The 24,986-nt window shown below is 45.4% G+C and overlaps 1 protein-coding gene and 1 pseudogene across 1 annotated transcript in view; both read left to right on the top strand.

The window, feature by feature from the left end:
• The first annotated feature begins 4,654 nt into the window (after positions 1-4,654).
• The window catches only part of ARHGAP20 (Rho GTPase activating protein 20), a 70,341-nt gene continuing 50,009 nt past the window's right edge, over positions 4,655-24,986 (top strand). The window contains exons 1-2 of the mRNA XM_064482029.1: positions 4,655-5,426; positions 17,069-17,151. Coding sequence (XP_064338099.1) covers positions 5,325-5,426; positions 17,069-17,151 — 185 coding nt within the window. The 5' untranslated portion in view covers positions 4,655-5,324. The remainder of the gene's footprint in view (positions 5,427-17,068; positions 17,152-24,986) is intronic.
• LOC116150138 (nucleolar protein 4-like) lies at positions 17,206-19,615 on the top strand (annotated as a pseudogene).

Below are 24,986 nucleotides of genomic sequence, written 5' to 3'. Positions count from 1 at the left end.
TAAATCCCAGCCCTACCATGTGTTGGGAAAATTATTTCTGCTTTTATACTTTAGTTTTCTTATCTGAGGGGGAAAAATCATCCACAAAAATATTACGAGAATTAAATGAATATAAAAGACTTTGAAGTCATACTAGCTGGGTTATGTTCCTGGCTCACACAATCCTAGCAAGTGACTGTATGTTGTAGGACCTCAGACTCCTCATTTTTTAAAACAGGAAGAAAAACAGTGCCTCTTTGATAGCTTTATTGTAAAGACTGAGATAATATATAAAGGACTCCGTTCAGTGCCAAGCCCAAAGTAGGCATTCGTGAAATGGTCATTCTCTTTTCCCCTTTCCTTTAGTTTCCAAATGTAACTTTCCTTCTTGTAATTATTCTTATTAAACATTCTAACAAGTTAACTTTTATCAAACTCTCCACTATTAATATTTAGGAATATAGGGCAAAATTCATCTTAAATTCCATTCTGCAAGTGGAACTTTTGCTAGATTTATGCCTAAGTATTTCATTTGGGGGTGCTAATGTAAATGTTATTGTGTATTTAATTTCAAATTTCACTTGGTCATTACTGGTATATAGGAAAGCCATTGATTTTTTTATATTAACCTGGTATCCTATAACCTTGCTATGTCACCTATTAGGTCAAGGGGTTATTTCATTGATTCTTTTGATGTTCCACATAGATGATCATGCCATTTGCCAAAAAAGAAAGTTTTATGTCTTCCTTCCTTCCTTCCTTCCTTCCTTCCTACCTACCTCTTATATCCTTTTCTTGTCTTATTACATACCCAGTAATGTTCTTATAAAACTATATTAACATGTTAACTATATAGAGGCAGAAGAAAAGGTTAATCAGAGATTAAGGAGGGTTTTTTTTTTAACTGCAGAATATTTCAAAGATTTAATATACACATTTCATAATGTACACTAGGACATCAGCAGTATTTCCCATGGAACCCTCGACTGTGGAACCCTTCTTTTTCTAAAAGCATCTTAAGAAACTAGTGTTGCATATGACATGCTTTGGAAACTATGTTTTAAAGTAAAACTTCTTTCAGAATGTTTATCTCTAACTTCTTATTTGACACAAGCACTATTAAAAAAAATAAGCCATATGTCTCTTTAATTACCAGTACCGTTTTCTGTTATTGTATACTACAAATATGCAACAGGTGATTTTCATTGATAATTCAAATAGGATTTAAGGGAAAGAATTTAAGTCACACAGTTTTGAGAGTAACAACTGGACTAGAGTGCTGTTCCACCACTTATTAGCTGAGCAATCTTGCACAGCTCACCGAATCTACTCACAGACTGAGCTCCCTAATAACTCTGCCACATCAGCACAGACAGTAATCAACTGTGCAGCAGATCTAGCAGGGAAATAGGAGTATAATTAAAAGAGCAAGTTTCCAGAGATCTCTGGAGAGGATTATAACATAAACATGTAGGCAGAGCTAAAAAAAAAAAAAATGCAGTCAATTGAAATGCCTAAAAAAAAAAACAAAGAGGAAGAAGTTTTTAAAAACCCAAAGTGACTTGTTGGGGAGAGAAGTGTCAAACATTGCGCTTACCCTTGAAGAATGGGCACGAGCATGAGGCATGTGGTAGACAATAAATGATAATTAGTTAATTAATTAGGTCTGGCTCAACAGAGCAACCTAAACTTCGATGGAAAACAGACATTCCTCGTCCTTTTTGCTGTTTCTTATTAAAATATCAAGTTGCTTTGTAAAATACATTTTTTTAAAATGATTAAGCTGAGCCTCTGACCAGCAAGCAAGCTTATGTGGACAGAGCAGAAGGGATCATAACAAGTTTTATCTCACATGAAATGGATGCAGCACAATTTATGCACTCATAAGGAACTAAAATAAGACAATACCATCAAGTGCAGGGGTTAAGGACATAGGCTATGGTGTCCTGGGTTTGATCCTGGCTCTTGGACTCAGTAGCCATATAATTTCTGACAAATAGCTTAGTATCTCTGAGTACAAGGCCTTTGCATAGTGGGCATAAAACTACAAGCCATTAGAGTTGTTTTGAATATTTTAATAGTGCGTAAAATGCTTAGCACAGCATTTGACTACCTAATCCATGTTTCCACAAAGTTAACTCTTGACGTAGGAGAGATTTGACTTTACTCAATTATCAAGGTCAGACGTGGGGCTTGCTTTCTTATCCTTGGTTGGAATCTCAAAAGAGGCTACTTCCTTAAAGAACAGAATCCCAGCTCTAAGAGTGGGAGCTCATGAACTGGAAGACACAGGAATTCGGGAAAGGAGGAGGGAAAAAATGGAGGATGTTAGGAGCTTAGGCTGAAAAAAGAGGTAGGGGCCAAACTATGAAGGATTCCATGGTAAAAATATGGTTATTTTTTAGGGAAAGTGGTAGAAAGGGTACTGGCATCTATTGAGGGCCTGCTGTGTGTTAGATATACCTTACATACATTATCTCATTTAACTTTGACTATCACCAGAGATGTGGGCATCATTCTACTCACGTTAAATGTGAAAATGAGGCACAGAGAAGCTAAGCAGCTTTCTGAGGTCACACAGCCAAAATGTGATAGAGCCAAATCTGAACCAGATCTGATTGAATCTAAAGGACATATGCCTATGATGTTAACAGTTTTTATAGTATTATTCACAACAGATACCATTCTATGCAAATCAAAACTAACAAATTTTGAAATAAAAGCACTTACAAATTAAGAAGTAAATGTGAGTTTTCCATACATGCAGTATAAATAACACTTCAATTGGGAGCATGAGGTATTTATCTCAAAAAGAAATACCTGATAGTACGAGTGAAATTACCAACTCTAGCCGGGCCGTTCTGGATCTATCTCATATCTTTTTTGTGTCTCATTCATTCATTTAATTAAACAAATATTTGTTGTGCCAGACACTGCTCTAAGGCACTCGGGAGGAACAACAACAAAGGTTCCTGCCCTCTGGAAGACAACAATAATAAAATTTAAATGGAGTAAGTAAATCACATGAAATATTAAAAGGAGATTAAGAATTATTGAAATTTAAAAATGAAGCAGAGTAAAAAAAAACTGAAATCATACATTCATGGTAGGAATCATCATAGCACAATTTCAACAATGAAAGGAACTGGAAAAGCCCTCTGCAGTATGAAGTGTGAAATTCATGATAAACTCTAGGATGGGTGCAAAGTCTTATCTCAGGACACCGGTCTAAGCAGCAGAAAGAGAATCACCCTGAAAAACTGTCTGTATATATGTGTGTATATATAGATATACACATACATACACACATACACACATATATGCACATACATATCTATTAGCATGACATATAATTATATGTGTGTGCGTGCATGATTTATAAAGCCTGTGTAAGCCTACTTTAAACCACATGATATGCACAAGGCTTAAAACGGGCTGGAACATTTTCCCCCCATTACTTCCACAATAAACAATTCCGGGGTTTGGTGTGGTGGTGGTGGGTGGGTGTGTGTACGTGTGGGTGTGTTTTGGACAGCAACTCCTGTTTGGAACAGGAGGGCCAGAACCTTGTTCTTCCACAACCTGTCCTGATAACAGTCCAACCCGGCAGGAACCTCGATCTGTTTTTTCTTATCAGAAAAACAAACAAACCCCTTCAACAAGCCAGTATCATAGAGTGGCGTCCTTCATCACTAATCCGCCCTTTCTGTAGTCTTGACTCCAAGGGAAGAATGCCACCTACCGAACCATCCGCACCAGTCAGCCAGTCCTGCAAAGTGCAGCAACGCTCAACTCAGCCCGGGTCCGCTCCAAATCCCCTCCCTTTGATTATTCTTTGGCCTTTAAAAAATTTGCCACTATTTGAGCTGACAGGAAGTTATGCTGTCAGCGCACATATCTGATAAACACTTCCACATATTGTAGCCTTCTCAACAGCAAAGCCAAATTTCGGAGTCCTCTCTCTGCCTGCGTTTTCCTTAATCGCGCTTGCACGTTTGGAATGCCCAGGTCTCTGCAGCCCGCAGACAGCGGAAACCGCCGGTGCAAATTGCGCAGTGGCTGCTGCCCGGCCCTGCGGCTGCAGAAGCCGGCGCGGGTCCCCCGGGGAGGCTAACGTGCGGGACTGCACAGGAGGTCAGCCGGTGCTTCCAAACCCCTCTGCGACGCGCGACTCCGTCCCGGGCCTCCCGGGCGGGGCGGGTGGCGGGGGACCCCTCTGCGGCACGGAGAAAGCCTGACAGGCATCACCTGCGCTCCTCCGTTCGGTCTGAGGTCGCCACGGCCGCGCCGATGCACGGGCTGCCGCGGCGCCTTTCCCGCGGGCGCAGCGCGGGAAGGGATGGGGTCGGGCGCGAGTGGGCTGGGCGGCGGGAGAGACGCGCACCCGCGCGCTAGAGGCCCGGTTAGTGACACCGGCCGGTGAGTCCCTTCGGACTGGACCCACTTGGCATCGCAGACTGAGAAGATCAGTCGGTGGCCGGTGTCCTAATTTATATCTGGAAAGGCACGCGGCAGGCCGGGCCGCCGCGGGGAGGGCCGCGGCCGGAGGAGGGCGGCCGGGGGCGGGCCCGGCGCGGGGCGCCCGGCTCGGAGGGGCGGACCCGAGGCGGGGCGGCCGCCGCCGCAATCGCCTGCAGCCGCGCTGCGGAAGGCGGGCTGCGGTGCATGGCCCCGACGGGAGGTGCGCAGCCCGCACCCTGAGCTCCGCGAGCCTCCTGAGCGCGGCGGCTGCCTCGGCGCTGCGCGTCCTCGGCCGTCCGGCCGCCGCTGCAATCGCCTGCAGCCGCGCTGAGGAAGGCGGGCTGCGGTGCATGGCCCCGATCGGAGGTGCGCGGCCCGCACCCGGAGCTCCGCGCGCCTCCTGAGCGCTGCGGCCGCCTCGGCCGTCCGGCCGCCGCCGCAATCGCCTGCAGCCGCGCTGAGGAAGGCGGGCTGCGGTGCATGGCCCCGATCGGAGGTGCGCGGCCCGCACCCGGAGCTCCGCGCGCCTCCTGAGCGCTGCGGCCGCCGCCGCAATCGCCTGCAGCCGCGCTGAGGAAGGCGGGCTGCGGTGCATGGCCCCGATCGGAGGTGCGCGGCCCGCACCCGGAGCTCCGCGCGCCTCCTGAGCGCTGCGGCCGCCTCGGCCGTCCGGCCGCCGCCGCAATCGCCTGCAGCCGCGCTGAGGAAGGCGGGCTGCGGTGCATGGCCCCGATCGGAGGTGCGCGGCCCGCACCCGGAGCTCCGCGCGCCTCCTGAGCGCTGCGGCCGCCTCGGCGCTGCGCTTCCTCGGCTATCCGGCAGCCCTCCCGCGGACAGGACTGCGTAGCCTCCCCTTGGACTGGAACTTGCTGAAAGTCTTCTTCATGGAAGCGATGTCCCCCCAACAGGAGACACTAAGGGGGCAGCCGGGGCGCTCCTCTTCCCTGACAGGAGTGTCTCTGATCGCGGGCGGCTGCAGCACTAAGGTAAGGACCCAGAGCAGAACCCCGCGCCCGCCGCCGACGCCGCCGCCGCCGCCGCCGCCGCCGCCGCCGCCGCGGCGGCGGCCCCATTCCCGGCGCGAGCCCTCTGCGCCCGCCGCCTCCAACGTTCCAAGCTCGCGTTCGGAACCGTTTGTTCCAGGCCATTCCCGCCTTACCCGCCCTCACGCCCGGCGGCGCCCCCAGCACCTCCTGGCCCCTTCGCGTCTAGTCTTATACTCGCTCCACACAGGACCCCGCGGCAGCCCATCCACCGCGACCCCGGCGGCCCCGCTCCCGCCCCCGGCGGGGGTGAGGGCCGGGAGCCGGGCAATGCCTTTCCCCGTCACCTCCTGGCGCCGGATCTCGGCGCCCCGCCCGAAGTCCCCCGGGCACTCACCGCTTCTTGACCGGGTCAGCTCCGATGTCGTTCAGGCCGGCCGCGTCTGGCCGGGCGCGGCTACCGCGCGTAGTAAGGTAGGCGGCCGCGCTGCGGCGCCCGCGGGGCCCAACCTGGACCCCGCGGCGCGGCCGCTCCGCGGGATTTGAGGGGGTCGGGGAGGGGGTCCGCGCCCCGCACTGCGCTCCGGGAAGGACTCAGGGTCTTCGAGGCGGTGGGCAGCCTCCTAGGTGTGCTGGGGATGCTAACGGTCAGCGCCACGGAGGAGCCTGGGACCGTGCTGGGTGGGGCCGGTGGGCTGCAGCGGGGGGTTCGTGAGGTCCGCGGTGAAGGGCCTTGGCCCTTCACTCGGTCCCGGCTCCGGGGCTCGGCCGGGCTGGGGAGGGGCCGGGTGTAGTGTGGGCGTGCGGACAGCGCGCTTGGTCCCTGTGAAAGCTGGGAGGAGGGATGCGGGCCACAACTTGCAGAGTACCATGCCGATCAACACAGCCGCCGTGCGGCGTGTCCATTCCGATCGGGTCAGGTTTCCTTGGAACCGTTCCCTCCGCAAGTGCACGTGGCCACGAGCGGTGGCCTCTGCCGCTTGGCTTTCTCTCTGAGTGATTGATTTGGGTGTTTCTAGCCTTGCCTGCTCTCGCTCCTCCCCTCCCCCAAGACCTTCTGCTATTTGGTCATTTTTACTCTGTGTCCTGGTGGTGCCCTTCCAGCTTCTGTGGAACCAAACTGGGATTCAAGGGATAACCTAACTCTTCCTTAAGAAATGTCTTGAGGCATTGTATTTATATCTTTGGAGCCCTAAGGGACCGTGGAGGCTCCCTGATGTCAGAATCTTAGAGCCTTTCATGATTCCTCTGACCAGGATCCAGGTGGGCTCCAGGTCAGTGGCAGAGCGGTGAGATCCGTGCGTCCGTGCGCCGAGTTCAGAAGTGTGTGTGAGCTCCCAAGGACCATCACCATGTCAGCAAGTCATCTAGGTGTCGGTGAACTCGGTATCGCTGTAGTGCAGGCTCAGCCTTTGATGTATTGAGGCTGAGGTTTGTCCTTCTTGCTTGTCCGCTTCAGAGATGCAGGGATGGAGAGGAGGAGGGACTCACTAGGTTAGAGCTATATTTGGGAAGGTACTTGAATGTTCAGTAATTAGCATTTTAAAGCATTTTTATTCTTGTAAACTTAAGGAATTGGGAAAAATCAAATATTTCTATTCGTAAACAGATCTCTTCCTTTTTTACTAATGGTAATTAGGCATACTGGTGAGGGGAGAACGCATTAGAGGAGCTTGCTCATGTATCAATAGTACTTGTCCAATAAATGATAGGTTGCTTTGCATCTTAAGCCATTGTCCTAAAATGCTGTCCTTCATTATAAAACATAATGGGTTGTCTCGTTACCAATCCAGTCTTTTCCTTTTCCTTTTTAAAAAAAAAGTAAATGGATGTTGCCAGTCTGGTCTTTTGACAGCATTTTACTGCCTATAGAGCAGGAGTAAGGTTGAAGAACTGTTTCATTTTGCTTTTAACATTTTTTTTTCCAGAAAAGTGTGTCTCCGCCTGTTCAAATATTAGTAGGCATGTCTATTTGATTTCAGACCCCCAGAGCAATAGGAAGTAATACTAATAAAAGATTATTTACAAAAGCATAGCTCAGAGAACACTGCCATTTACACTCATGGACCACAATCTTCATGTATCCCAAATACTAAACAGACTGATCTTTTTTAGATTTCACCCCACCATTCTAGTGCTTGGTTGTCCGACTAAGTCATGGGATTTATTTCTAAAAAGTCTACTATGTGGTTGTAGTGTTAATTACTAGGACTTGGATCAATGTTGTTTAAATCACCAGTTATAATCAACATTTAAAAATGAAATAGAAAAGAAAATATTAGCAGGGTAGTAAGGGTAAAGACTGTTTTGTGTAACTTCTTTTTCTCTGTTTCACATATGTATATGTATTTTGGGTAGGGATGTAAAATGTATTTCTTACTGAATGATCAGAATTTTTAAAGATAGGTTTATTGGCCAGACCACTGCATGGGATGAGTTCACTTGGCTTTTAGTTCTAGCTCTATCACTGTCTCAGTAATCTTGAGAAAAATCACTTAACATGTTTGTTTCCTCATCTGTAAAATGGGAATCAAAGAGATAATGCTGGAGCAAGTGCTTTGAAAAGTATACACAGTGGACAAATACATCTTTTACTCTATGAAAATAAGATGCTCTTAAATAATAGGCCTTAAAGGAACACGCTAAGCAGTAAAGCAGTAGGGTCTTTCAAGCTAGTCATCCTGAGAGTCTGTGAATTCAGTGGTGTTACCAGTGCCTTGAATGTGGTTGCCAAGGACGCGGCTTTGTACACTGTGATGAAATTTGGAGTGTGATGACCTAGGTTCAATTCTACATTGTATCTGTCCTAGCCTACTGACCTACTGAACCTTTCAGTTTCCTATGTGTAAAATGAAAATAACAAAAGTACCTAACGCCTCGAGATTTGGGGGAAAAACTGAATGTGAAACTGAGTGAATATTGACATATAATAAGCACTCAATAGGTGTTAGCTCTTATTGTTTGTACTTAACGTTCATGTTTTCTGTAATTCATAGTACTATGTCCCAGTGGTTCAAGCCAAAAATCTAGGATTCATTTTCAGCTCCTGGCATTTCCTCACTCTATAGCAACCATCAGAAAGGCCAGCTGACTATCACTTCAAAACATGTCTTGAATTTCTCCACTTCATCTCCACTGTTGTCGCTGTAGTCCAAACCACCACCGTCTCTCTTGTACCTTTGCAGAAAGCCCTTAACTTGCCTGACACCTTTTTTCTTGCTCTTCCCTGACCCAGTCTCCATTCAGAAGCACCAGAGTGATCTTTAAAAAATGTAAATTGATGCTGTTGCTCACCTGCTTAAAATCTTGTAGTGGCTTTCCGTCATACTTAGGATAAAATTCAGACTCCTCTTCTTGGCCCCCCTTTACTTCACCCACCTCACCTGCCTTCTCTGCCTTGTTTGTGGATGCTCCAGCCACATGGGCCTTCTTTTTCACACGTCACGTCATCAGATTCATTGTGTCCCGAGGCCTTGGTGTTGCTGTGCCCTGGGCTTCTGCCACAGGTCTTTGCCGTGTGGACACTTCCGTATTGTTCAGATCTTGGGTCCTCCCCGAGACCCGTCCTGACTGCCTAAGTAGGAGTTGCTCCTCAGTCATGCTCTGTGCCTTCTGTTTTATTTTCATCTTAGCATTCATCCTGGCCTGATATATTCTTATTTATTTCTTTGCTGTGTTATCTGAACCACTCACCAAATTGTGAAAACCATGAGAAGAGGGACATTATAGTGTTCAAGGCAGCCTCCTCAGTGCCTAGGACACTGCATTTAACATATTCATTAAATATTAGCTGGGTTGTGTACAGCAGCGAACAGGGACAGATACGCCCCTGTGTTCAGACTTTGTGACTTAGGGCAGGGTCAGCAATCCTTTTCTGAGAGGGCCAGGTACTGAATAATTCAGGTTTGTAGACCATAACATCTCCATTGCAGCTGCCCTCTATGCCATTGTAGTGCTAAAGCAGCCATAGACAATGTGTAAATGAATGAGCATAGCTGTTTTCCAATAAAACTTTATTTAGAAAAACCTGCAGTGAACTCCTGGTACACAGTTTGCCGACCCCGGTCATTGAGCATCACAGTTGACTAGAGCTTTCTGGGGTGACAGGACTGCTCTTTATCTGCAGTGTCCAATTTGATAGCCACGAGCTCCATGTGGCTGTTGAGCACTTGAAATGTGGCTGGTACAACTGAGAAACTAAACATTTTTTAAGAGCTTCTGGGGGTATAACTGGCATACAATAAACTGCACATATTTAAAGTGTATAAATCAGTAAGTTTTGACATGTGTATACAGCTATGAGACCATGACCAGGACAATGATCGTACATTCCCCAAGTTTCCTCGTGCCCTTTTCTAGTCCCTTTGTTCCCTCCTCATTCCTAGGCAGCCACTGGTCTGCTTCCTATCACTATAGGTTAATTTGCATTTTTAAGAATCTTATCTAAATGGAATTATACTATGTATTCTCTTTTTGGTCTAACTTCTTCAATTATCTTGAGATCCTTCCATGTTTTTATGTGAATCAGTAGCTCATTTCATTGCTGAGTAGTATTCCATCATGTGGATAAACCACAGTTTGCTTATCCATTCACCTATTAATGGGCATTTTCTAGGTTCCAGCATATCTAAATCTGACACAACATTGTAAACTGACTCTAACCCAATTAAAAAATAAATAAATAACAAAGAAAGAGGAAAGATAGCCAAGAGTAAAAACATTTGTTCCTTAACCTCAGAAAAGAAATTATAACCATTTGCAGTAGTCTGTGCTGTGATGACGTTTTAATTAAATGCTCAGACTGATTCTGGATGGGATGATTATGAGTGAATAGAAAATCATACCCGTCACAGTCCAGACAGACAGCGGTGGGAGCCTCAGCTCTCCTGGTGCTCAGAGCCTTGTTGTGACAACAGGGCCTGGCAGCAAGGGGCAGGGGTAGAAATAATTTTCTTGTGCCCTTGTAGGGCCACTGTCTTTGAGGTGTGTCTTCAAAATAAATGTAGGCACATAGGGAAGTCGAGAAACTAATAGTCAAGAAAGAAATAGTTTATTGTTCAACAAATTGTACAGATTAGCTACAAAGTATTAATAGTCAGATTTGAGTTAAGATAATTTGTAAATTTGATTAAGCTTTTTTTTATATCCTTGAAACTTTAGAGCTCTTAAAAGCTTTCCTCGAAGCCCTTATTTCAATGCTGTACTAATTTTAAATGTTTGAAAGTGACTTCAGCACATCTGACTTAAATTCAACTGAAAGGCTTGAATTTTTTTCCTTCATAAAGTCACTGGAACAAAACAAAGTATGAAAAACTGCAGTTCATCTGACTTAACTTTCATCCTGTTTCTCTCTTTTGATAGGCTTTTCCCCCTTTAAGTCTCTGTGAAAATTAAGAATGACCAGATTCAGAGAGATTTAGAGCTTCTAAAAATAGTATTGTATCTCCTGGTCCACATAAAGTGAGAGACTACATACAGGTTTTTATGTAAACAGTGTTTTCCAAGTTGTTGAAAACAAAACAAAACTTTGTTCTTCAGTTACCTGTTTACAACGTCCATAGGCACACCTGTGTTACCACCTTAAACTCACAGATATAGGTTGCATCAGTTCATTGATTTAATGCACAGCTGTTAAGAATTTGCAGCTGGAAATGCTGAGTGCGGCCCTGGAGGAGTAGGGAGGCGTGGAGGCAGATGGGCATCTTTCTGAGCTCTCGGGGAGCCACTCAAACATTTTGTACAAAAACATGTTGGACAGAAAGCAAATAAGTAATTTCCATTTTCATGTATTATACTTCAGATGACTGTTAGATGAATAAGGAAAATTACAGCTTCTGGCTATGAACCAGTTTGCTGGGATGGAGCCCAGTGTATCAGTAGCTCGGTAGTTAGTTTTTTGTTGTTGTTTTTGTTTTTTCATCTTAACAGCTTTGTTGCAATATAATTTCCATGTCATACAATTTATCCACTTCAAGTATCTAATTCAGTGGCTTTTTGTGTATTCATAGAATTGTGCACCCATCACTACAGGCAATTTTAGAACATTTTCATTACCACAGAAGAAACTCTGCTGTCCCCTTAGCCGTAACATCCCAATTCCCTGATCCTTGCCAAGCCCCAGGCAAGCACTCATCTACTTTAAGTTTCTACAGATTTGTCCGTTCTGGATCTTTTATTTAAATGGCATCATATAGTATGTTGTCCTTTGAGTCTGATTTATTTTAATTAGCAATAATGTTTTCAAGATTCATCCATATTGTTACACGTACATTACTTCTTTTCTTTTATTGGCAAATAATACTCTATTTTATGGATGTACCACATTTTGTTTATACATTCATCAGTCGATGGACATTGGGGTTGTTTCCACTTTTTGACCATTAAGAATAATGCTGCTGTAAACTTCACGTGCATGTTTCTTTGTGGATGTAAGTTTTCATTTTTCTTGGTTACGTACCTAAGAGAAGTTGTGAGACCATATGGTCACTCTGTGTTTAGCCATTTGCAGAACTTCCAAACTGTTTTCCAAAGTGACAGCACCATTTTACATCCCCACCGGCCAGTGAGTAAGAGTTCAGTTTATCCACATCCTCACCCCAGCACTGGTTATTTGTCTTTTTTGTTTGCCCATCCTGATGTGTAGTACAAACTGGTATTTCATAGTTTAGATTTACGTGTCCTTGATGGCTAGTGATGGTGAGTACCTTTTCATGTCCTTACTGGCCATTTGTATACCTCCTTGGAAGAACTGTCTATTTGCCTATTTTAAAACTGATTTATTTGTCATTATTGAATTGTAACCATTTTTTAAGTATTCTAGATATAAATCCCATGTCAGATACATGACTTGCAAAAATGTCCTCCCATTCTGTGGGCTTTCTTTCCACTTTCTTAATAGTGTCCTTTGAAGCAAAGGAGTCTTCATCTTGATGATGTCCAATTTATCTGTTTTTCTTTTGTTGTTTGTGTTTTTGGTGTCATAGCTAAGAAACCATTGCCTAATCCATGGTCACACATACTTATGTCTATGTTTTCTTCTAAATTTTTTATAGTTTTGGCTATTACTTTTGGGTCTTGGATCCATTTTGAGTTAATTTTTGTAGATGGCATGAGACAGGAGTCCAGCTTCATTCTTTTGCATGTGGATACCCAGTTGTCCCAGCGCCATTTGTTGGCAAGTAGTTAAATTTTAGCATCAGACAGGTGTTTACTGTGCAGCTCACTGGTCATGTAAATGTCAGCACTGTGTCAAAAGAGGCTGTTTGCAGAGAATAAGGGTGACTCTTGCCGTCCAGCTTCATAGCAGGCATTTACATTTTTTTAGCGACCGCGTACCAGGAGATTCCCTTATAGGTTTATTTGTGTTTCTGCATATATGTGTTTGGAGACAGTGGTATAGATGTGGAGAATGAGTGAATTTTAAAACTCACATAAAACCTTCATTTATTGAGCATATTGTTTGTACCAGGCATTGTACTAGGCTTTAGGGATGCAAAAATAGGCCTGCTACAGAGTGAGTTTCAGTAAGTAATTGTTGAAGGACAGGAGAAAGTTTGAAAAGAGGATATAATCTCTGCCCTCCAGAAAGGAGCAGAAAGATGATTGATACAATATGAAATGCTGTAACTGAGGCGTATCAGTGAGGCAAGCCAGGAACACAGGGAATTCAACATTTAATTCATTCAACCGATTAAAGAAGAGTTGACACAGAAAGCACCTTGCAGATTAGCTGGTAATGTTACTACAGATTTATGTTATTAGTGAAACATAAAAGAAAAATGAATTCTAGTCCTTTGGTTCACATCTTCAGTTATGGCCTCTATTCATTTACTCTTGCCTTTAATACTGCATATAGCCACAGAGGAGACAGCTTAGAAAACCGAAGATCCAACTTCTCTCTAGAATTTGTGCTGCACTTTCCTAACAAATGGCTATTAGTACAAAGATGTCAGTTTTTAAAATTTAATCACTATTTATTCCCTATTACAACTTCTTCCAAGCTCCTGCTATCTTTCCCATTTGTGAGCAGAAAGGTAAGTAAATCTGCTTCATATTTGTTTGCTTTTTTAGCTCATGTAAGGATCTTCTTTAGTTTTGGGGGGGGCTGCTTAAGCCCAGGTAAGTGGTACAATATCAAGAAAATCATTTCCAAAAAATTAATGCAGTTGATTTTTTTTTTTTTGCCTAATGTGTAGTTTATCAATTTAGAAAAAAAAGGTTACCTTTTTAAATATACTTAGTTTCAGAATGTCATCTAATCTTTATGAGGTCATCTCAGTAGAAGCATCAAGCACTTGGGCATTCTGAAAAGCCACACTCAGGCTTGTGACTTTTGAGCTTACAAAGAACACATACCCTGTTTTCAATCTATCTTCTGTGTCCTGTGAGGCACAGAGTCATAGTTTTCCTCGTCTCTGAACAACTGGGAAACTTGTTAGTGCTGGGTGTAAGCACAGCCTCAACCTGTCCTGACAAGTTTGTACTATTATACATTTATAAGGGAATCAGTAGTCTCCTTCAGGCTCTGTGTATTGTGTTTCACACAGTTGTTATAAACAAAAAGAAAATCCCAGTATTCAGTGCAGAGGAACAGATTCTTAGATAGATAGAAAAGTGAAAATTTTTTCTGAAGTCACCAATGGCTCTTTGTTTTGCTACACTTTTGAGCAAAAGAAAGAGATGCATATTTTGAATGAATTAATACCTAAATCTACTTATAAAGTCCTTGTCATATTGGCAGCTGTTAAGACTCTTTTATTACTTGCAGGAGAACTGAATCCTGTGTCTTTTAAATTCATGATGTACATAATGTTTATTTTCTTGCATTTGGTGGGCACGTGACATGATGATGTCAGAAGCAGAAGGAACCTGAGGGACTATGTGGTCCAAATTTTCTCAATTTCTAGATAAGGAGCGAGGGGCCCAGGGAAGTGTCTGGATTGCCTTGATTTGCTCATCTCATTGGTAACATGGCAGTAGAGTACGTCTCTACCAACAATAGGACCTTAAATAAGAACAATATTCTCCCCGTAGTTTGATGGCATTCTCTTGAGTGTGAGTCCACTAGATGAGGTAGGCATACTCCACATTTGACTCCTCACACATCTGACAATTTTATACCTAAGAAAACCGTCTAATCCCTGTGTGTATATATGCACAAATGGTCCTCTGCACTAGGTCTCCATGGAAACGCCTGTCTTAAAAGCATCTTTACAGAAGAAAATTTGCCACCCTTCTTTGATTTATCTATTCTCATGCTTAACAACCATTACTCTCAGAAAGTTTTCCTTATAGCAGAAGGTTTCAATTCTTGGGATCCACGGATCCCTGAAGAATCCATGTTAGGGGTTTCTGAAGCCCTTGAAGTTAATGTGCATAATTTTGTTCACAGCTTTTGTGAACTTCTCTGAGAGCCACTACCCAAGATCAACCTGGATTCTCAGTCTACAGTTTGGCCACATTTCTTTTTGCCTTATTTTCTTTGAAAGATGCTTTCTATCCTCTGTATTATAACTCTGCATTAATTTGTATATGATTATGTTTCTAAGTGAAGAATTTCAGGTCATTTTAACTTCTCTCATTTGAAATCATTTTGATGGTAATCTTTTGAACCTTTTCCAAAATCTTTATAAACCTGAAAGTCAAGGAGCTCAGAATTAGAAATCACATATTGATGAAGACCTAGTTTAGGAGCTTGGATCTGCTGACAGTGTCAGAGGGTTAGAGCAGCAGAAGTTAAGACTACTGAGATAGGCCCGGGATTGTGGCCCGTGCTCAGGTAGCTAGGCAGACCCTCATGATTAGAACAGACAGTGGGCAGGAGGCCCAGGGCAAGCTTAAAGGATTGGGCACATTTCAAAGTTCAAAGCCTGGTAAATAGATCCTGAGTAAAGGGAGTCAGGATAAGGAGCAGGAATCAAACCCAGACCTGAAGGTGGAACAGAATCCTGCAGAAAATCTGCATATGAACGAACTGCCACCTTTTTTAGTAAAATCAACCTGATCTTCCGAAGTTGAGACCCTTTATGTGGAGACAGGCTGCTGGACCTTGCAGTACAAATACTAGTCTCCCATATTTCCCTGGATCCTGCAACCTCTGCACCCAGAGTGGCCACAGGGTATCAGATCCCTGAGTGGTACATTCCCTAGAGATGTGACTAATGGAAGCAGTGCAGTGGGGCTTATAAGCTGTAATATATAAAACAGTTTATCAGGATCACTGGGCTTGAAAGGGATTACAGATTCTCTTGGGAATCTGACAAAAACTGCGGGCTTTCCCTTCAGAAGGGAGGCACCAAATATGTATCATGTAAAAAAAAAAAAAATTACACAATCTAACCTGCCCTGAAACGAATTCATGGTTAATAAGTCCTGATTGAGTATGGTGTTCTGCATTTCTCACCCGTATGTTTCCTGCCCGTTATTAATGTTTTATATAATTGTTTCAGTTGCTATCTGAGCTGTACGAAGAAGGTTTGGGCATTTAGTTTCTACACATGAGCCAAAAGACAAATGGGGGAAAGAGTAACACTGAGACCATGGCACTGGTGACAACAGTAACTTGTGTGAGATCCCCGGGGCACGGTAAATCTGGAGGCAATGAAATGGGCCGAGGAAGTCCAGTATCCCCTTCTCACTGGATGGTTCTTCCTCTCTTCCTTAGGATCTAGGTTTTATTTTACTAGGTAAGAAGCAGTTTCCTTATAAATCATGTAAGGAGATCCTACTACTGAGCCAGTTGGTCTTGTGTGTGTGTGTGTGTTTTAAGAGCAGTATCCAGTCCCAGGCATGGCTGGCCTAGGCCCTCAGGTGGTGGGTGGGTGAGACCTCACCAGGATAAGGAGAGAGGGTGGAACAGGAAGAAAGCTTCCATGACCCAGCCTGAACTTCACTCACAGCTGTTTGTGACTATATTGTAAATTTTATACATCCAACTCCAGTGGCAGGCCCTCAGACTGTCTAGAGGTGTTAGATATGTAACATTAAAAATTTAGGGAGTAATTATCTGGATAATTCAAGTTGAATAAAACCGCATTTATCACAAATTTTAGGTCCTCTGAAGCACAGGGTATCTGAATTATCCAATTAATCCTATATTTATATACCACTTAGAAAAGAAAAAAGCGTTACTTTTTTTAAGTTACAGGTAAATATCTATTTGGAAGAATAGATTCGCAAATGTGTAAACATTTAAATTTAAAAGTCTATTAAGTGTGTATGAATCTAGTCTCCATCTTTGGCTTTAACTACGTCCTTTCTCCCTTTTCTTGATCTCTTTGAATTCTGTTTTCCCTTGAAGCCCACTTTGGGGCCCACCCTGCCTGTGAAGCAGAGCTAGCAGAATCACTCCGATGAGATTCCGGAGAGGAAATGAGACAGTCTGGTCCTGTCCTCGGCGTAGGGCCGTAAGCCGTGAGGCCGCAGTTGATGCTAATGGTCGGGATGCTCTTTCCCGAATATGCTGGTCAACATTTAAGCTCCCTGAAAAAGACTTAATGCTTGTACCGCTTTTTGGCACTTAGCTCTCCTGGTTTAGATGTTATTATTTTATGTCCATGGTAAGATTGCGAACTGGTATTGAAAACTGGCATTTACTTGCTTTATAGCCACGTGGTCTTCATTGTGATTTTTTCCCCCCTCAACAGAAAATGAAAACACTAGCAGAAAGGAGAAGGAGTGCCCCATCTCTCATCCTGGATAAAGCCCTGCAGAAACGGCTGAGTACCAAGTAAGTGCGGAGCTCTGTGCCTCACATTCGGCATGTGCTGCATTGTTTTGCTAAATGTGTGAGGTTTGTTTTTAATCAAGACCAGGATTCTCTGTTAACTAACTGAAAGTAGGACTTCTGTTCTGAGGTAATTTAATAAGGCCTATTCTTTATGTGAAACATAAACATAATGATATACATAATTAATTCCTTGCATTTTCCTTTATGTTACTGTTAGGCTATTTTATTGACACCTGTTCGTATTTTTTTAAATTGAGGTATAGTCAGTTTACAATGTTGTGTCATTTTCTGGTGTACAGCACAGAGCTTCGATTACACATGCACGTACATATATTCAGACACTTTTGAAATTCTGTTAAGTAGCTGTGAATTTTGTCTCAGGAAAGAAAAGGAGGAATTGAAATGAATGGATAAGCGTAGACACATACATAACAAAGGGACATTGGGCCTAATAGAGTTGAAAGTGACTAAGAGAGGTGAAGTGCCGGGTTAGGGAAGAAGCCAACATGTGACTTAGTGGGGTGGTTTTGAGTTAAGAGAACCAATATGACAAAATTGCAACCATGATCCCCCCCACTCCAGCCTCCCCATCACCTCTGCAATAATCGGTGCTCACATTGGAGCTGGTTCCCCAAATTCCTGCCTCACAGATAGTGAAATATGATGGGTTTTGTGTCAAAATAACCACAGGAAAAGGTTTTAAGTTGAAATTGTATATGTCTCAGTCTTCAGCTTATTTCCTATGAGTTTCTCTAGGTCAGTAAGATGAGTACATAGTGCCAGAGAACAGGACTTTCACTTACAGGAATAATGCTTTTACTCTATGTAGTATCGGGTGGTTAATATTTGTACAAAAAAAAAGGTATCTTGGGTGTTGAAGGTGCACAAGTATTTGTAAGTAGCGTAATCTAGTAGGATTGGAGAAGACCTTAAAGGACATCTAGTCTGGAGGTTTCCAAACTTTTCTAAGTCCATTCTCTGCAGTGAGACCCAGACATCTGCATATTTGTTTAAAAACTCTTCGTAGTTAATTCTGATACACTTTGGGCAGAGAACCACCCCCGCAAACTACAGAAGAATCCTTTCTTAAAAGAATACTGTGGGCGCGGGAGTCCATGTGGGTGCCGATGGACTGCCGAGCCGCGTCAAGTCCGGGGTGAAGACGGCCCCCGAGTCCCCACCGTACAGCTCGGGGAGCTACGACTCCATCAAAACCGAAGTCAGTGGCTGCCCTGAGGACCTGACAGTGGGCCGGGCCCCCACCTCAGATGACGATGATGACCACGATGACCATGAGGACAATGACAAAATGAATGACTCTGAAGGCATGGGCCCAGAGTGCCTCAAGGCCTTCAGTATGTTCGTGCGTCTCTTCGTGGACGAGAACTTGGACTGCATGGTGCCCATCTCCAAGCAGCTCAAGGAGAAGATCCAGGCCATCATCGAGTCATGCAGCCGGCAGTTCCCTGAGTTCCAGGAGCGGGCCCGCCAGCGCATCCGCACGTACCTCAACTCCTGCCAGCGCATGAAGAAGAACGACATGGAGATGACCAGACCCACCCCACCCCACCCCACCTGACCTCGGCCATGGCAGAAAACATCCTGGCAGCTGCCTGTGACAGCGAGACAAGAAAAGCAGCCAAAAGGTTGCACCTGGAGATCTACCAGTCCTTTTAGGACTAGCCCATAGCCCTGGACAAGCAGCACTCCTGGGACTCCGCAGCCATCATCCACTCCACCTACTCACTGGCAGCCTCCTCCTACTCCCAGGACCCTGTCTACATGAACGGTGGCCTCAACTACAGTTACTGCAGTTATGGGGCCTTGGGCAGCAACCTGCCTCCCTCCAAACGGGAAATCACAGTAACGGGCCCACAGACCTCAGCATGAAAGGCGGGGCCTCCACCACCTCCACCACGCCCATGCCCACCTTCCAGCAACAGCACCAGCCGGGCCATGCCCACCGCCCAGCTCAGCCCCACGGAGATCAGTGCTGTGCGGCAGCTCATCGCTGGCTACCGGGAGTCTGCTGCCTTTCTGCTGAGCTCGGCAGATGAACTGGAAAACCTCATTTTACAGCAGAACTGACCCTGCGGCACCTGGAGTGCACTACCCTAGGGAAGGAGGCCCTCCCAGCCCCGGACCGGCTTCCCGCCTCACCAGTTGGTACCTTTTGTGTTTTGAAAGAAGTGGATCCAGAAGAGCTGTTTCTAGCCACACTCCAAGCGCCTGAGACTCTGGGCACAAGGACACTGTTTTTTGGAGTCTCACCACATGGGACTCTGACCTGCTTGGAAGAGGCCAACGGGGCAGCTTTGGAAGGGCTGGGGCTCCCCCAACAAGGCGTTGGGGCCGCAGCTCTATTTAGAATCATCTTCGTGGACCCTGATGTTAGAATCCCACCCCCAGATAATTACCTTTCAAGTCTTAGGTGAGCAGAATTGAATATTTATAGAGAAAAACAAAGTGGACCCTTTCTTCCTCTCCCCTTAGTAATTTATTTTTCTGAAGATGGATTCTTTTGTGTTTGTATACATTGCCAGTCTGTGTCTGATCAGAAGGATGTGTCCCTGTGACCTAACATTCCGTTCACTACACTGGCACGGGCTGGGGGCCGGCAGGGCGGGGGGCTGGGGGTCACCGGGCTGGCTGTCCCTCTGAATGCCCAGCACCGCCAGGCAGGAGGGCCTCACCCACACCCACTGCAGAGCAAAGACAAACGGCTCCCCCACCCCCATTCCAGACGCCCCAGTCACATGGTCACCTGTATTCCACCTCACACTACAGTGTGGGCTTTCTCCAGGATGTGTCCTGAGCCTGTTGTGAGCGGCTGTCTCCCAGCTCCCTCACACTGTGTGTCTCCTGGGAGGTAAGTCCAGGTGGGAGGCCAGGAGCTGGAGCCCAGAGAGGACCTTGGCCCTCGTGAGCAGCAGCTTGCCCTCCCCTGGCCTCGGCGTTTGACAGGACAGAGTGCTGGGAGATGGCAGCCGGTCAGCAGGGCCCTCGCCCTTGCCTTGTCCCCAGGGAGCCATGTCCAGGCCCCTCGGACACCTGCCGGGAAGGGCCCGTTTCTTCCAGGGTGAGCCCTGGCTATCAGGCAAGCATGGAGCAGGAAAGGCAGCTGTGAGCTCCCAGTGGACTGCAGCTCCTGGTCCCCTCCCGCTGTGGTTGGAGTAAAGGGATCATTAGCAGAAGTGGAGAAGCCACTGGGGTTCTCCTAGGACCAGCCCTTCTGAAGGGGCCAGTCCTGGAAGAAACCCATAAACCCTGGAGTGTGAAAAAGGGCAAAAAGGAAAGGCTGGCCTGGTTTCCTCCCCCCCCCCAGTGGGCACTTCCTCTTGCTCAGTGCAATACCTACCAGTGCTGCTAAAACCAGGGACTTGCCCAGACCTCACAAGGCCCACGGGGCCTCTCCATGCAACGCTCCGTAGCCATGACAGCAGCCCTCTGCTGCCCGCCCCTGCCCAGAGCTGGCAGACGCCCTCTGTTGCCTGTCCTCCCTCAGAGCAGAGAGGTCCCAGGGGAGCCAGGCGGCCCTTAGCTTGAGAGCCACTTGACCGCAAAGCAGGCACCTCTTCCCAAGCCAGCTTTTCTGCGGCCAGCTGCCTCCTGGCACTGAGGCAGACCGCCCTCAGGAGGGGCGGGGAGGGGGTGGCCTCCAGGGTGGACGCCTCACCGCCTCGGATCCAGAAGCTCTGAAGGGTGGGGTGCCCTGCCCCCTGCTTGCTTCCAGGCGCTAGAGGTGGAGGGTGGTCTTTTCTCTCTCAAAGACCCACCCTACCCCGCCACACCACCTCTGCCTTCCATCTGACCAGTCCCCAGGCCTCCAGCCGGGGCCAGGACCCCAAGACCCACCCTTAGCACAGCACAAGCTCCAATGCCCGAGGCCTCTCCCCACCCCTGCCGTCCACGTGTCCGGCCCCCACCTGATCAGTACTACTCCCAGATGTTTGAATTTGTGTAAATGTTTATTTTTGTGTGTGAACAATACTACAAAGTAATCAATAGATCTTTTGCAAAGTGTTACCCCAGGCACTTTGTGAAAATCTTAATGTTGAAAGCTGGCAGAGACAATCATCGCCTTAGAATTCTGGATACCAAATGCTTAAAAAGTCATTTCTCCTCCTGGAGGCAGTACCCAGGCCAGGCACAAACGGTTTGCTTTTCTAACAGACAGTAGTAAGAAAGACTGGGGAAGGGGCTCCTGCCACCCACCCCCACAAGGGATTAGACCTGAAGATCACCATAAGCTACAGTTTGAAGTCACGTTTTTCTGAGTCAAGCTTGTCCTAAGTGACCACCTTCACCCGGCCTTAGCACCACGGTAAGGGTGTAGGTTCGGTGTGTTTCCAAGAGAAAGGAAGTGAATGCTAGTGGTGAAGGTCCATGGGGGCTCCCGGAGCCTCTCCAGGAGGGTGGATCCCATCCCGTCAGCCCCACCCCTTGGGGAGGGGGGCTTCTTCCTAGTGAAGCTGCATGTGAAGCCCTGGTGGTGGCAGAATCAGGAGCAAGTCACGGTGTGGAAACAGGATTCCATTACCTAGTTTGGTCAGGGAAGTTGTTCAGTTTTGCTTTTGTTTTAAGAGATGCAGCTTCAACCCTGTCCCTCTTCTCCTGACTTGGAGAGCACCAAAGAGCTGGTTCTGCTGAACCTAGCTTGCTGCCATCCCCGGTTGCCCTAGGGGACTGCCTTCTCCCAAAGGGAGTGTCCAGAGCCCTGCCCCACAGCCATTTAAAGTTTTTATGGAGGGCCTCAGGGCACAAATTAATCATGTGGGATCCTAGGTTTAAAAGGTAATGCAAGAGAAGAATACAGCAATTCCCAAGTCTTCACAGGGGGTGAATCCCACGAGAAGGGTCGGAACAGAGGAGAAATGGGACCCTGGTCTTAGTAGTGGTGGATCATCTGGTAGACCAGTAAGGGTGACCCCATCTAAGATTCATCTTACCGTCACCACTCAGACAGTTTATACCCAAGGACAGTGTGGAGGGGGAGGAGGGCAGGCAGGGGGCTAGAAGGGTTTTAGAGGATTGCAAACAGGTGGAACCCAGCCATCCCTATACCCAAGGGCCACTTACAACTCCAGGGGTGGTTACAGGATTAACTACCAGTTCATTTTCAGAATACTGCTTTGAACTCAGAGGGTTGAAACTTTTAACTTGTAATTTTTTGTAAAACTTTTTACAAGATAGTAAAGTATTTCACCAGAATACCAGTTTCAATCTGACCATGGTCTGATTTTTATATAATTTAGTGGTGCTTTAGTAACTTTGTTTCTGTTATGAGCTAAACAGCTCAGTCCTTTTTTGCCTGTATCTACCTAAGACCAGTGTGAACTTTGTATTTTTGCTCCTAATTTTGGACTTAGTGAAAATGTACTGTTTTTCATGTACAGATGCCCCGGTCCCTGTGTGTCCTGCAAGACTCGCCCTTGAGGAGGAAGGTGCACCTCACTAAGCTCATCTGCTTAGCAAAGCCACAAAACCAAACCTCTCACTTTTTACCTGTTTCCACCTAAAAACAAAAACAAAAAATCTACACCACACAGAACTCAGATTTGCTGAAAAGCACTTTGATAAGTTCAGAAAAATCTGCATGCAGCAGATGGCCCACACGCCTCTGTCATGTGGTCCATTTGGGAGCAAGGCTCAGAACGGAGACTTCCTGTGGGCCACAAGTGGGTGACTGCATGGACTCGTGAAAAGTGAAAGCAGGACTTGGCTGCAGAGCTGGGGCTGGAGGGCACTCTTTCCCAGCAGCCTGGGAGTGGGAAGGTCACATTGACTCATGGGACCTTCAGGGTCCAGCCACCTAGGATGTAAGGACAACCCAAGAGGTTGCCAATCCTCTGGCATAATTTAAGACATGTTTGGGAAGAGTGCAAATCCCCTAACCTGAGATGAGCCTTTAAGACTTTCCAGGGCCCCCTGGAGGCAGCTCGTTCATGAGGCATCACTTCTGAGGAGGGGCAGGGGGCTCCAGACAGTAAGCATATGGCACTTAAGGCAAACAGGATGGCACCAACTTTTAAAGGTGACTCTTTATTACTTAATCAATAGCTTCACCTCTAAATTATATTTTTACAGATATGCACCTATGCAACTTAACGTGGCTCTTCTAAGCAGATGAGGACTTCCTCCTCAATGCTCTATAAAAATTATTTGTGTTCTATATAGTGAGTTTTTCCAGTAAATGTGGCTTAATATTTTAATTCTTAGAATGTGTCTTCTCTATGTGATGCAACTAAATTCTGTTTTGTTTGTGGAATGACTAGCACAGGCCAACTCCCTCTCCCCTCACTTAACAAAAAGACCAATGAGCTGTTAATCGAGCTGTTATCTCTATGGTATTACTTGCTAAATGCACTGATTTCATAAGTATGTGGAATCCTTTTTCTTTTGAATCTGTATATCATATATAAGACTGAATCTACTTAATAAACACTGAATAACAAAAAAATTAAAAATAAAATAAAAAGAAACTTTACTGTCTGTTTACAGGTAATATCATGGGAACTAACCTGTAAAAGATTTGTATACAGTGTGGGGACAGAGCGCAAAGAAATTGAAGTGTTTTACTTATTAGCATTGCATATTTCTTGAAATAAATAGAGTCATCATAGCATTTTCTATTTCTTGAATTAAACCCGTATTTGATTTTGGCTTTGTGGTAGAACATTACTATTTCTACTTTTGTCCCCTAGTTAAGGTGTTATTTAGTAATTAGTGGCTTGTAGGTACCTGGTATTCAATCATTATTTGTTGGATGAATTAGTGAATGAGCAAGTGACTCCATTTCCAAATTAAAATAGGAATTTAGTAAGTTAGCACAGTAGTTTTTGACTTTTCTGCCCTCCTTTGAGTAGCCAATACACAAGAGACTTTCCTTGTTTGTTGGTGTTATTTGTGAAATTCTGCCTAGGGAAAAATGTAGATTCGTTTTAACAAAATGATTCTGAGTTTCTGTTAAGAAGTTATTTCATGCAGCAAAATACCACAGGAACGCATGTATTGGTCTGGAAATGCCACATATATTGGCGTTCTTGTTGTACTTCGTTGTGTACGTAGGGATAAACTCAAGTCACACAAACTTTTCTTCCAGAAAGTCACCTGTTTTAATATGGTATTCAGCCCACCTTGTAAAAGTTACACCAAAATGTACCAGTTTGGTTTTACATTACAGTCTGTTAGCACTTTGACTTTGGTATTCACCTATCCATCCTCACCATCCAAACTCATTTATTGTGTGTGTGCTGTTTGCAAGACATCGTAATAAGTACTTTACATATATTACCTTTCACCTCTGCTTTCTGCTGCTGCGAGGAAAGGCAGTGCCAAGGAAGCACTGTGGCACAGCAGAAAGGGCTTGGGCTTCGGCTGCGTCCAAATGCTGGCTCTCCATCCTGATTTTCTGTGTCACTTTAGGTAAATTACCTAATCTCTGAGTCTCAATGTTTTCCTCTGTAAAATATGAATCTAATGCTTGCGTCATAGAATATGAAATGAGAAAATAAGTGAAAATGCTTAGAAATTTACATAGTTATTATTAGTTGCCTTTTTCCTTCCCTTGGGTATATTTCATTTGCAAGGTTTAAATCTCTTGAATTCTCCGGCAAAGTCAAGTTTGTTAAGGAAAATCCACTACTTTATCATCACAGCATCGTATGACTGGAAACACTTCGAGCCTGGCTCAGTATGTAGTGGAAGCTGAGTCATGACTCGAGGATGACTTGCCCTGGGTCACACAGTTGGTTATAGCATTAGAGAGGGGAATGAAAACCCAGGTCTCTGATTTTGATGGAATGTTCTTTGCATTGCATAAAGACAAGGAGGAT

This window comes from Camelus dromedarius, chromosome 34 (assembly GCF_036321535.1).
Source record: "Camelus dromedarius isolate mCamDro1 chromosome 34, mCamDro1.pat, whole genome shotgun sequence".
Taxonomy (NCBI): Eukaryota; Metazoa; Chordata; class Mammalia; order Artiodactyla; family Camelidae; genus Camelus; species Camelus dromedarius.
Note: the sequence above shows the minus strand (reverse complement) of the source record. Positions and strands in the feature narration are given on the sequence as shown.